Source organism: Argopecten irradians, chromosome 5 (assembly GCF_041381155.1).
Source record: "Argopecten irradians isolate NY chromosome 5, Ai_NY, whole genome shotgun sequence".
NCBI lineage: Eukaryota > Metazoa > Mollusca > Bivalvia > Pectinida > Pectinidae > Argopecten > Argopecten irradians.
The window spans coordinates 7,663,282-7,677,894 of record NC_091138.1 but is presented as its reverse complement, the minus strand read 5'-3'; the positions used below and the strand labels follow the sequence as shown (position 1 = coordinate 7,677,894).

The following is a 14,613-nucleotide window of genomic DNA, read 5'->3' as shown; positions in this document are numbered from 1 at the left end:
GTAAATTCCTTTAAATCGCTACTTGTCCTAGAGTTCTGCATGGATTGTAACAAATTTAGCCACAAACATCCTTGGGGGAAGGGAAACAGAACTTGTATAAATTTTGGCTCTGATCCCCCAGGGGCAGGAGGGACGGGCCCAATAGGGGAAATAGAGGTAAATCCTATAAATCCCTACTAGTCATAGAGTTCTACATGAATTGTAACCAAATTTGGCCACAATCATCCTTTTTGGAAGTGAAACAGAACTTGTATAAATTTTGGATCTGACCCCCCGGGGGCAGGAGGGGCGGGGCCCAATAGGGAAAATAGAGGTAAATTCTATTAATCGCTACTTGTCCTAGAGTTCTGCATGGATTGTAACTAAATTTGGCCACAAACATCCTTTGGGGAAGGGGAACAGAACTTGTATAAATTTTGGCTCTGACCCCCTGGGGGCAGGAGGGGCGGGGCCCAATAGGGGAAATAGAGGTAAATCCTTTAAATCGCTACTTGTCATAGAGATCTGCACGTATTGTAACCAAATTTGGCCACAAACACCCTGGTTGGAAGGGGAACAGAACTTGTATAAATTTTTGCTCTGACACCCTGGGGGCAGGAGAGGTGGGCCCAATAGTGGAAATAGAGGTAAATCCTTTAAATCGCTACTAGTCATAGATTTCTGCATGGAATGTGACCAAATTTGGCCACAAACATCCTTGGGGGAAGGGGAACAGAACTTGTATAAATTTTGGCTCTGGCCCCCCGGGGGCAGGACGGGTGTGGCCCAATAGGGGAAATAGAGGTAAATCCTATAAATCGCTACTTGTCCCAGAGTTTTTCTTGGATTGTGACCAAATTTGGCCATAAACATCCTTGGGGAAGGAGAACAGAACTTTGGCTCTGACCCCCTGGGGCAGGAGGGGTGGGGCCCAATAGGGGACTTAGAGGTTAATATTAACATTCCTTCAGAAAAGAAACAATGAACCTGTATTCAGAACATTACTTGGCATTACAAACCAGGTGAGCGATACAGGCCCTCTGGGCCTCTTGTTATAGTGTTATTATATTGAAAAGTGACTTCTAAACATACATAATATTACAGTCCATATATTCTGTGCTTATTTAATGTTTATAAGTCATCATGCATGTTTATCTGTCAATTTGAATGATTTTCACAGCTTAATTCATCAAACCTGATGGTTTATAATAGAGAAGTGAGGACAAATAACAAAAATTTCGCACAGTTATGGCACATATGACTTCAAACAAATGTATCATTTGGTTTTTTTAACTTACTATTTATTTATTGTGATGCTTTTAGAACTTATACCACAGTACATGTGGTGAAGTCTTTACCTTTGACCCTTTAAGTATGAAATTGGTATTTATTTCATGGCAAATACTATTTTCATTTTAACCCAGTATGTATTGTTTAACTCAATTTGTTTTGAATTAAACAGTATGCCAAAGTATCAATATAGAGATGAAGATGTTGTAAGAACAGTTTTCTAAGTGTCACAAAGAAATTATTTGACATACTGAATAATTCAATCATTCTCTCTCTATGCTTGTCACTTCATGTCTTATTTTTGGAGATAAATATATTTTGTTCAGAAAAATTGCCAATGGTTATTTACTTCTTTTTGTCCTATAGTGTATGCTTTCACCAAAATAGGGGGTAAGTAAAAAAGGATTAAACATAAAATGCTTCCAATCCTTGGCCTAGCTCGATTTATTATTTAATTTGGGGTTCGATTGAAACTGTAACCAGGTAACTCAATCATCTTCCTTTCAATAACTCTTGTACCGGTAGATATTATGTGATTGATCTGGATACCTGTAATGTGTCATGAACGAAAATAACAAAAAATACTGTCACAGTAAATTTATTGGAAAACAAGAGGCCCATGGGCCTTAACGGTCACCTGAGTTCGTTTAGAATGAAACAAAGACATATAAAAACTTATACACTGTCAGAGAGGACTGATATGGGTGTAAAAATACTATATCTCGGCCTAATAATTCTAATCAAGTTTGGCTCATTTCTGATGAATGATGAGCAAAACTTGGACCCCAGAGTCATATAATTCGCAAGTTTTGTAAAGGACCATAAGACCTTCCATCTATGATGAATATATGATTCTACCATTTCCGTCAATTTGTCGCCATGTGTGAAAGGGTAACTGTGGTCCTCTTCTGTTCTTTAGATGTCCACGTCGAAATTGGTGTTGAGAAATTCTTCCTACAAAGACATTGTAATCATATAATTTTACACGCTACTGATAAGTTTTGTACAAAGACATCATAACTTTATTATTGTACTTGCGACCGAGAAATCTTCCTACAAAAATCGTTACTAAATGAATGTACTCGCGACCGATATAACAGTTGTGTCTTGGAATTTACCCCAAACAAATTGCAATAAAATTATTTCATATCGAGAGCAATGTATATTTTGTATAGCTTTTGTTGGAGAATTCATCATTTTAAAAGAATAGGAAAAATTAATTAACTTATATTAGTCAAATGATTATTGTTTATTGGGGACTTTCACCTTCTATCTGATAATAATTATTTTATCACGAATACTTTTTCCTCTAATGTTTTATTAACAGTATCACGTAAAATCCTACATCTAATGATGTAAATATTGAAAGAAGTTTTAACTCTAATGAAATTAAAGCTGACATTAACGTTAATATACTATGAGTTCCTGACTTGATGTAACCTATGGAGTTTGTTTTTTTTCTCCTGGATTTTTTTTATTAGGTTTCAAGCATTATAATACAATTCACAGTACAATAACAATGAGAACAGCACATATAATGGACAATTCTTATTTGTACATTGGAATTTACACACTTGTAGATATGAAAGGAAAGATGTATATAAGATTAAATTTGGTCTAAGATAAACTATTTATGTCAATGTATCAGGAAAATACAAGATAATGAATTAACATTGCTTATATCTTTGGCTACTGATCAAATGATTTTTTTCAATTTAAACCTTGTAATGTATGTATGCATCTATATATGTTACTAAGGGAATAGCATTACAATATACATAAACAGAAAAAAAAACCACAACATGAACCATTACAGGGGCCGCAGTGGCCGAGTGGTTAAGATGTCTCGACATATTACCACAAGCCCTCTGCCTCTGGGTTGTGAGTTCGAATCCCATCTTGAGCTGTTGCCAGGTAATGACCGCTGGTCGGTGGATTTGCTCCAGGTTCTCCGGCTTTCCTCCAACAAACCTGGCACGTCCTTACATGACCTTGGCTGTTAATAGGACGTTAAACCAATAAAAACAAACGAACCATTACAATTCTCATTGTACTTATGCATGTACAAGAATTATCATTCTTTAGTTACTCGTGTATCATCCATCAGTTCATGCCATCCACCCCATCTATGAAGAAAGGTAAAGTAATTATTTCTTTCATTGTATAAATACTTTTCCACCTTATAATAACAAATGATATGGATTTTAGAACATCAAAGTTTACATACATTTTTTTGTATACATATTGTTTAAAAAGAAGTAAAACCATGTTTAAAGCAATATATACTGTTCACCTGGCAACCGAAGAAGAATTGAAATTGGAGAAAAATTGACTGTTAGAGGTTTTTTTTTCTTGTATCCAGGATTCTACCTAATGGTATACTTTTCTTACCCGAGTACACTCATAAAAACATGTAATAAAATTTCTTTCTCTTCCCTGTAGAAAGTGCACATGGCAGAATCTAAAACCTTAATTCTATATAAAAATACATTAGTTGGCAATATATGATGTAGAAATCTGTACTGCAGTCATTGCAACTCTGTACCTTGTGTGACCTTAAAGTAGTCCTTATTTCCTTCCTCCATATATAATCTGTTTCAAGTTCAAAGACACAATTCCATTTTAAAATATATTTTCTTGTGATAGAAGTCTTACATGAGCTTATCAGAGTTTTGTATATAGTTCTATTACCAGGTTTATCTTTCGATATCATATCAATAAACTTTGTATACAATTAATGAGTCATTGGGTGAATTAAAAACTTCTTTAAGGACAGGAAAAACTTTAGTTATTGCCTTTTTCAAACCCTCGAATAGTGTAAATGGTGGATGAAAGTATTAAAGATTGCAAAACTTTGTGTATGTAAAAAAATTACTATCAGCATCAAACATATCTCTCACATTAAAGATACCAAGGTCATAACATTCTTAATAGAAGACACATTTTCTATTGACAAAAGATATATAACATAATGGTTCAGACAACACGAAAACTCCCTGGGGAGAAACCATTTTTTTCATACATTATCATAAAAACAAGAGATCACAGAGGGATCTTGGCGCCCACCAAAGAATGATCTATGTCTGACAATGGAAAGGTGGATCTTTTCTCTACCTTTTAAACTTTTTCAAGCATACTACACATAAAAAATTTGAGACAGATCGCTTCAGTACTTTGTAAGAAATAGCAGTAACATACTTCATCTATCAAAAATCCAAGATGGCTCCTTGGCGGCCATCTTGTTGATCATTCTCAAATCGCAAAATCCAAGATGGCTCCTTGGCGGCCATCTTGTTGATCCATCGTTCCCAAATCTCAATATGCACAACTAGGGCCCTAGGGGAACTTACATGTGAATTTTGAGAATGATCCATTAATACTTTGTGAGAAATAGCGATAACAAACTTTAACTAATAAAATCCAAGATGGCTGCCTGGCTTGAATAACGAAAAACAAGATAGCTGCCTGGCGACCATATTGTTGACCGATCGGTCCCAAAACGGAATATGCACAACTAGGCCCTAGGGGAAGCTACATATGAAATTTGGACAGATCTCTTAAGTACTTTCTGAGAAATAACAATAACAAACTTTAGATATCAAAATCCAAGATGGCTACATGGTGGCCATCTTGTTGACTGATCGATCCCAAAATACAACTAGGTCCCAACTTGGAAACCTACATATGAAAAATTTGAAACAGATCCCTTCGTCCTTTCTGGGAAATATCGATAACAAACTTTAACTATCAATTCAAAATGGCTGATCTTATGGACCGATCGGTCCCAAAATACAATATGCACATCTAGGGCCCTAGGGAAACCTACATATGAATTTTGAGATAATACGGACGGACGGACGACGGACGATTGGCCACTGACTAAAAGCGATTTGAATAGCCCACCATCTGATGATGGTGGGCTAAAATGTGATTGCTTCCCATATCAATCAATTTCTCTGATTTTTATCAAAATCATTTGAATAATCATTTTATCCTTATTGTTCTAGATTTTTTTTTATTAGATTTAAATAATATAATATATTCATCGCCCATATACCATATTGACTTGTGCAAGTCTATGTATTGCACTTATTCAGGTCAATATAGCCGATAAATTATTGTGGGGGCTAAACCATGTAGCCCGCCCCGAGCCCGAGCTTTGAAACCCGAGCCCGAGCTTTGGTTATTTTCGTTTTTCTACACAACGACAGCACATATTAAAACGATTTTTGACACAACATTTCTTTGTGTTAAGTTTTATCTTTCTATGTAAGTAATATTTCATGAAATTAATTTGAATTTCATAAATCGACCTTTATCACTTTTCAAGGGGCTAAACCATGTAGCCCGCAATGGAGCGTGACATTTTACGATTTTTCCATATTATTAAAATGTTATGACTTTTTGACAATAATTGCCGTAACCCAAACACCAAGTAAACCTAGCTGGTCATAAAGGTATAAATTTAAACATATATATCCAATTATTTTATAAGAAATTCTGCCTTTTTGTAACTGCGATGACAAGTTTATTTCATACACTGACAAAGTTAATTATCTAATTAATTTTCATTTGAATTTAGTCAAGTTTTGTACTTAATGTCATTTAATTAAAATTCAAATATTAATATAACATATAAACTGCTATTACATTAATAACATTATACAATATTGTAATAATAACGTGTGCATTTTACATGTACAGTCATTAAAATACTCGGGTCGGAGAGTTGTCTGACCTTAGCTCGGGCTCGGCTCGGGTAAACAGTGAGATCGGCGAGACAGGTCAACGAGGTTACAAAAAAGCAGAATTCGTTATGAAATAATTTGATATTGATGTTGAAATTTATACCTTTATGGCCAGCTATGTTTACTTGTTGCTTGGATTAAAACAATTCTTCTCAAAAAAGCATAAATTTAAAATAATTTGGGAAAATCGTAAAATGTCACGCTCCATTGCGGGCTACATGGTTTAGCCCCCTGAAAAGTGATAAAGGCCGATTTATGAAATTCACATTAATTGTATGAAATATGAATTATATGTATAGATAACAAATACCTCAAAGATTCTTTGTACCAAACATTGTTTTAATACGTGCTATTTTGGAGGAGAAAAACGAAAATAACCATAGCTCGGGCACGGGTTTTAAAGCTCGGGCTCGGGGCAACTAGAGACGTTTTCGTTTATTCGGAACAAGGACGTATATGAGAAGGATAAGTCACACTGGGTTTTGGGCAAAGACAGCGCAGGCGCTTTTGTGTTTGTGCACTGACCGTGACGTTGGGCGACGACTGATTTCCTTTGATATCCGCCGCCGCAGCCTTTGATGTAGCATGGGGGGTGCGAGGGTTACCGTCTTACTTTCTGAAGCGGGCTGCCATTTCATGAGCGGTCGTATTTTTTAACGATAGTTTAAGACATTTCTTCTAAATCTTCCGTCTTTAAAGCAAGTTATAAACGTTGTGAAATTTAATTTACTTTACATTGGTGTTTCGTTTGACTCGATAAGACAAGTATTTGTTGAGAAAAACGGTTTTTATTCCCGGTTCGTAAGCGTCTCGCGTGGTGTTTAGTAGTGTAAAGAGACAGACACGAATCCTTCTCACTTATAAATCCTTGTTCGGAACAACCGGTTCGACCGTTCGTTAAAGTCATTATTTCAAGTATAAATCCTGACAAACCTGCAGTTTTTGATACAGGCATGTGAGGGCTTTGCCAAGGCTCGTCTGAAAACAATATAAAATCACCAGGTCCGTCTTTAATTAATAAACGAACAACTAGGTCCAACCAGTCAAACCGTATAATCTAAAACGGCCTAGCCAGTGCATAGGACGTCGCTTATGCTGTTAAAAATAATTCTACTTTCACTTTCATATTTTTTGTTTTGTTTCAGCTAAACAATTATGAAATAATTACAAAATATCAATGATGTATTCAACTGAAAGCTATTTAATGGAAATAGAAATCTTTAGTTCTGAAATGCAAACTTTTTAAATTTATTAAATTCCTAAGGGTGTAAGCGGTCTTATATAGTAAAAATTTTGGTGACATCACACGTAGCCTTTAGTGGTGTGAATTTTAATTCAGAAGCAACACATTACGTTTCTAGTTGCTTTGATAGCATTATAACATGACATTTAGTAACATAATTTTCATTTGAAAGGATCGTATAAAATATGCAAGTATGCGGGTTTGTTGGAAACGTCACATGATAAGTAACATAATTGGACTTGTGCTAGTTTTTGTGATTGTTGGAATTTATGTCAGCTTGTTGCGTTACAATAAGGCCAGTGCCTCAAGTTTCAACCTTGTTCCAAAAAGCGTCGGTTCTTTTCCGGCGTTTGATCGGTACAAATCACATAAAGGACCATTGTTTCATTTCTCTAGTCTAGCTCTAGGGAAGAAATCTCTAAAGCCCGGGAGACTACCAGTTTATATTTTGGAGGAGCACCATGAGGGTAAGATGTCTTCTTCTTCTTCTTTTTCTTCTAGCATGACTCCGTCAAAAATGACGATTACGTCATGTGATCTGCAGGGGTGCAAGGGTGTGAAGGGATTAAATTTGTGATTTTTTTTATTATATAAGAATAAGATGAAAGGTGTGTGCAGAACTAGTGTATGGGGACTTCAAGGGTTACGTTGGAAATATGTGCCTTGAAGTCCTCGAGTGTAGTTGCATTGTACTGCTGCTACAGGGAGGAGATTCCATTGTCTTATTGTTTGTGGGAACTTGTGGAAAATATAACAATAGGTTTTTATACTTAAAGTTAATGTAGTTGCATTTTAAAGAAATTAGGCTACTTACCGTATCTTTGTTATGATTTAAAAATACATGGTTTTATCTCCGTCTAATGCAATCCGACCAAAGATAAGATAAACTGTGAAACATGCGCTTATAATCTTAATGTCGTCATGCCTTCAATGGATCGTGTTCCTCCAATGTCGATATTGAATTAATACATAACTTGAATACGTTTTTATATCTTACACTCTAGAACTTTGAAGTGATTTATAATGAGAGTGCACTTAGATTTGTGTGTTATGTAGGTAATAATAACAGAAATATTCTATTCAAATAAATCCGTATAATTTAATTAACTGCATTAGATACATTGTAATGTCTTCAAATATTCAGGGGATATTTCCCCGATAAAATCATTACGCCGTTGTATCAGCTAATCAGAAGTGACGTTACAAATGGCAACGTCATTTTTTTTATTTTTTTTTTATGGTATAAATTTGACCCTGGCAAATTGCCTTATTATCCACGATACTATGTGCATGCCTTTTGAGTACTTCTTCTCTCTGGGTATGTATGTGTTGAGAAATTCTCACCTGTGTCAAAACGTGACCTTCCTCGCGATTGGTCAAGTTTGACCCTTACCATTTCATTGCTCGAAGTTGGCGGAGTTTCAGGCATTACGAGATAGACTCTTGTCCAGTGCGGGTGTATATTTTTCTGTTGTCTTTAGAGGATAACTTAGCCGTTTGTAGGCATGTTATAGGGACGCCATTATAGTTAATCAGACTCGTTGACTGAATGACTGTGGGTTATTTTGGGGGGCCGATGGCTTGGCGGGCGGATGAGGTGTATTTTTCAATGGCGCATGTGCAAGTTATGTTTTGTGAATGTGGCAATGGATGTACATGTATATGCTTATTATTTATTAGTCGCAAGTTTTAGCGGACTAGTTTCCAGTTTGTTGATTTGTGCTAAATGAACTAGTTTGCTAAATGTGCTAGTTTGCTTACTAACGTTATACAGTATGTTGCTTTCATGTAATAGGCCTATGTTTGTGAGGGGGTGCAGTGCTTTCACTAGTTAATTGCTGAAATGTATATGATGGACTTTAGTGATCACATTCAGCTGCAGTGACATTATCGAAATATGTGGAGCACTGCACCTCTTGTGTAGAATATAACTAGGACCTTTCTTTTCATCAGAGATTTAAATAGTATTATTTAAATCTCTGTTTCATTAAATTCATTCCGGCAAAATTTCAGTCCTTTGATTGTTTATCGAGCCATAGGGAGGTGTTGAATTGGCTGGATCCGTGCAACGTGCACAAAAACCGTATGTTTCTGGAGCTAATTTGTCTACTTGTATATTAACATTGTTGTGCGTTTGTCTGAAACGTGATATAAATTAAAGTTCAGTTTTCAAAGCGCCATCAACCGTTACAAGGGGGACAACTCCAATTGAAAAGCTAAGACATTTGTAAACAATATGTCGAGAGCACGTTTCCTGTTCTCTGCCCTTTGGAGAGAGAAAAGTCGTACATTAGAAAAGGGCCTGACGTATAGTTGTCTGGTAAGTATGAAATTTTGTCAAAGGTCACATTATGTACATATATCTGCCGTGTGAGACTACAGAAAGAATGGAAAGAATTGGGTGCCTATGTCGTGTCGTACTCTTAGGCCTAACTGTTACCTCGCGTTCTGCGTGTGCTGCTAGTAAGGATTATTTAGTCGGTTCGAATCCCGCCAAGGGCATTGATTTGATTATTTTTAAATTCGTTAAATTGTTCATAGATAAAGCACGATAAATGAAGAAACATCACATCAAATACAACAAAAGAAAGATATTTTGATAAAATGTAATTTCATTTAAAATTGATAGAATGAAATAAAAATGAAATAATAAATAATAAAAGGGTACTGGACTTTACTCCATTATCATCTCAAATATAAATATAATAAATAAATTGCGGAAATAATAAAACAATATACGGATATCATACATAAACGTTTGACTTATCAGTGAGTTGCTGTGAATAAACAACAGCTGTTTTTATTTAAACATATTTTTATTTGCACATTATATAAAAATGGGATTAGACACAAGTTGTAAACTTATAATCCGTCTTCTCTCGTAAAAAAAGAATGATGATATATAACATATGGCTGCAAATATTAAACAAAATGATGATTGAATAACGCACAAAAGTAGCTTCAAGATAAAATTTACAATGAAGTTCAAGCCATAATGAAAATGTCTCTGTACCCTCATATCTTTATAATATAAAATAGTTAAATTACTCAGAATCAATTTGTAAATAACCCTTTATATATAAAAATTAAATTACTGTATACAGAATCAATTTGTAAATAACATCATATCTTTATAATATAAAATAGTTAAATTACTGTAAATACAGAATCATTTGTAAATAACATCATATCTTATAATATAAATAGTTAAATTACTGTAAAATACAGAATCAATTTGTAAATAACATCATATCTTTATATATAAAATAGTTAAATTACTGTAAAATACAGAATCAATTTGTAAATAACTGTATCTTTAAATATAAATAGTTAATACTGTAAAATACAGAATCAATTTGTAAATAACATCATTAAATGAATGAAATTTAAAATAATAGATCAAGGACGTATATGAGAAGGATAAGTCACACTGGGTTTTGGGGAAATGTAAGGCAGGAGCTTTTGTGTTTGGGCACTGACCGTGACGTTGGGCGACGACTGATTTTCCTTTGATATCCGCCGGCGCAGCCTTTGATGTAGCTTGAGGGTGCGAGGGTCACCATCTTACTTTATGAAGCGGACCGTCATTTCATGAGCTGTCGTACTTTTTAATGCAAATTTAAGACAGATCCTCTAAATATTCCGTTCTTAAAGCAAGTAATAAACGTTGTGAAATTTAATGAACTTTACATTGGTGTTTCGTTTGACTCGATAAGACAAGTATTTGTTGAGAAAAATGGTTTTTATTCACGGTTCATAGGCGTCTCGCTTGGTGTTTAGTAATGTAAAGAGACAGTCACGAATCCTTCTCACTTATAAATCCTTGATTAGATATACACCTTTGTTCAAAGTACAGGAAAGTATAGTAATAGATACATTCAACAGTAAATGTATATAGGATCCATTGATTTAACTCCTAGTACATGCATATGTATATGTATCAGAATTGAAAAATTACGACTACTGGTTAGTAAGTTATTAAATGTGTAAATACATATTCATATGATCAACAAAAGACAAAAACGGGTAGTCGATTGACACAGAAAACTGCTGTCTACATAACACTTTTTGAAGCTTTCGATACATGAAAACACCACACCATAAAATGTCTGCCTTCCTTCTGGTATACACCATACTGTAACTCCATCGCTAATCTGATAGATAAACAACAGCTGTACAATACTCATGCACATATACAGAATAAATATAATACATAGGATGTAATTATTCAAAAATCTACAGTGTACTCGCACTCAAAAATATTAGTGTACTCTGGTACCTCTTCTACCATTTGCAGTGTTTGTAAAATTTATCTTATGGTTTTAATAAGTGTGTTTTGTATTTATGTTGGGCCATTCATTATGAATGTATAGTCAGATAGTACTATTGTTTTATCTCCAAAAGCATGCCTTAGGCTAAAATTTACTAGTACTAGACTTGTAGATTAAGGTAAACTTCTATAATCAGTAAATTATATACGTGTATATCAAAGGCAAAGGGATCATAGCTGGAATCAAGCACAAAAACTAAAAGATTAAAGCAAGATATTTTGAAGAGATCTCTTATTTAAATAAAATACAACAACTGTACTTGGTAAAGATGAAAATATCAGAAGATCATGAAATAATAACAATAATATATTTGTTTTTTTTTTCTTTCAGAAACGCCTGTACTGTATAAAGTTGACGCCCAACAATAAAGAAATCCATGATGACAGGCAGGTACCAGCAGACCCAGTTTATATACCATTGCCAAAGTTGGTGGTAGATGCAGCTCACGAGAAAAGAGTTTTAAGGTTATTAAATAGCATTAAGGAAAACAAGAAGAATGTACAAGTGGCTAAAGGGATTAAATTGGAGGAGTCTCTAGTGACCGATATTGTAAACTTCCGTTCAAAGAATGGAAAGATTGGTGAGGTGAAGGACTTGTTAAAAGCTAATGTTGTGAGCTTTGAACATCTCCAAAGCTTATGTACAGAGGTACTTAGGAAGACAACACAAAATAGTACATTCTGTTATCCTGCGATATCATCAGAGAAAATCAAGGTAAATACACATTACCTGCAGATCTTAAAGTCCTATATTCCCAATGTCAGTAGAGAATTCAAGGAGATCCTGTGTGGATAGCCGATGAGTAAGGAAGAATTAATTCACGTACAAGTAATGGGAAGAGAGAGCCATTCAGTCATTGAAGTAATTTTGTTCTTGTCCCTTCCATGTCACATTGGTTAATAATCACCAAATATTGGTAAATGATCGCAAAAAATTGGTAAATGATCACCAAATATTGGTAAATGATCACCAAATACATGTATTAATAAATGATTACCCAATATTGGTAACTAATCACCAAATATTAATAAGAAATGATCATTACCAGTAAAATACCAGAAAAAAAATCACCAAATATAATTTCTTCAGAGTCTACAAAGCCTAGTTGTGATTGACTTAAACCTACAATCAGCCAGCTGGATCAAGGTGAATCGGGACGGAAAGGTGGACGACTGGAGCCATGTTTCATTAAACTCAACTAAGATTTTCAGAAAATTTGATCATTCCTTCCTCTATGAAGTTGTAAGTATCAGACAATGTATAGGGAACAACACATATTTAAGCAAGATAGGAAGATTTCAGGGGGAGGGGGGGGAGTTGAAATTTTAGGATGAAATTTACAATAAAAGGTACAAACTTTATGATATACCTAATATTTTATAAATTTGATTTTATAACATCTCACATTACATCCATGTAAAACAACCAAAAGCCAGGAAAGTGGAATATTGTTGAAATGTTTTATCTATAATGCTGAAATTTCTGATGTTTTTGACAGGCCAGATCTACCTTACATCAGATCCCAGAAGGATGTTGTTATATAGTCAAAGAAACCATGCCAAAGGTTGGGAGGAATTTCACACTACATAGTATGGAAATCTATTCCAGAGTGCTTCGTTCAATATTTATGACATTGCTTAAATTAAAGATGGAAGATATGGATGAACCGAATGTACATTCTGTAAATGTACAGAAAATGCCTGATATTTATAACTCATCTGGTAATTGGTTTCGCTACAATGCCAACTGTGATATTTTGAAGCAGAGCCTTGATGGTGAATTACTGAACATGTGGATGTTACAGATACAACCAACTTTTCTGGATAAATACAACACCACTTCTCCAGACCGCCTACGTGAACAGTGTGCCAGTGTAGCACTGTTGGCAAATTGCTTTTACAATCTTGTCTTGTGGGGTTAGATTTTTTTCTCTAGTATGTAATTTGTTAAGTATATCAAGTAATAAAATTTTGGAAATATTTGTGCCATTTGTCATATGGAAAGTTCATGGAAGAATATTGAACCATTCAATATAGATTTATATATGGTGTTGTTGAAAATATCAAAGGAATCAATGTGGTAGCTGTATTATTTCATTCTGCAGATTGTTGAAATATATAGGACATATCAATGAGAGCCTCGAGCTCTGCCAAAATGCTGTTCCCCTCCCGAAAGAACGACTTAACATCTATCTCAGAATAGACACTTAAATGACAAATTCTCTTTAACCCCAATAAAACAATAGCTCTGAACCTCAGTCGAAGACAAAATATTGATTATCCACATCTTTTATTTAATGATAATACAATAGCACAAAATGAATTTCATAACCACCTAGGGCTTAACTTAGATAGTAAAGGAACATGGTCAGACCATATTTCTAATATATATCAAAATATCAAAAGTTTACTTATGTATTGAAAAATTTAGTTGAAAGGATAACATTGAAAACTTTATATACTTCCTACATAAGACCAATATGAGTATATGCTGATGTAGCCTGGGACAACTGTACACAAGCTGAAGCTGATCTTCTTGAATCCATTCAACTGGAAGCTATGAGATTAATAACAGGAAGAGGTACATCTCACTATATTTTATAAAACGAAACACAACTAGAACCATTAAGTAAAAGAAGACAGAATCACAAACTTATACTAATGTTTAAAATTATTAATAATTATACTCTAATGTTCATAATATTATACAACCAAATGTAAATCTAAACAATGTATACAATTTTAGAAATAACAGAGTATTTTATATTCCACAGTCAAGAGCTAATAGCTATAAGAAAAGTTTTTTCCGTCAACCATGGATATGTGGAACTCACTTGACAGTCTCATAACAGACTCTATTTCAATTTTCTCTTTTAAATATAAATTGAAAATTGCTCACGATATAATAGTTTCAGAAGTCTTCATGGATTCCTCTCCAAGACAACTCATAATCCTTTGCCAACTTAGTAATTTTAAAGTGACCTTAATTTTGATAAACACTCTGATCACCTGACTGATAACTC

The 14,613-nt window shown here is 34.3% G+C and overlaps 2 protein-coding genes across 2 annotated transcripts in view; both read left to right on the top strand.

Annotated features, from left to right (window-relative positions):
• The first annotated feature begins 7,310 nt into the window (after positions 1 to 7,310).
• LOC138322762 (UPF0489 protein C5orf22 homolog) overlaps positions 7,311 to 14,613 on the top strand; it is a 44,004-nt gene continuing 36,701 nt past the window's right edge. The window contains exon 1 of the mRNA XM_069266851.1: positions 7,311 to 7,727. Within this exon, the coding sequence (XP_069122952.1) occupies positions 7,454 to 7,727 (274 nt within the window). The 5' untranslated portion in view covers positions 7,311 to 7,453. The remainder of the gene's footprint in view (positions 7,728 to 14,613) is intronic.
• LOC138322763 (transcription elongation factor, mitochondrial-like) lies at positions 9,423 to 13,570 on the top strand. The gene is made up of 4 exons (XM_069266852.1): positions 9,423 to 9,580; positions 11,922 to 12,305; positions 12,681 to 12,833; positions 13,090 to 13,570. Exons 1-4 carry the CDS (start codon positions 9,497 to 9,499, stop codon positions 13,510 to 13,512), a joined length of 1,044 nt encoding a protein of 347 aa, XP_069122953.1. The 5' UTR covers positions 9,423 to 9,496; the 3' UTR covers positions 13,513 to 13,570.

Excerpts from the sequence above, each read along its gene's own strand:
- LOC138322763 (XM_069266852.1), top strand. The coding sequence starts at position 9,497 with ATGTCGAGAGCACGTTTCCTGTTCTCTGCCCTTTGGAGAGAGAAAAGT. Across the intron at positions 9,581-11,921 it reads GCCTGACGTATAGTTGTCTG|AAACGCCTGTACTGTATAAA; the intron begins GTAAGTATGAAA and ends TTTTTCTTTCAG. Across the intron at positions 12,306-12,680 it reads TATCATCAGAGAAAATCAAG|AGTCTACAAAGCCTAGTTGT; the intron begins GTAAATACACAT and ends TAATTTCTTCAG.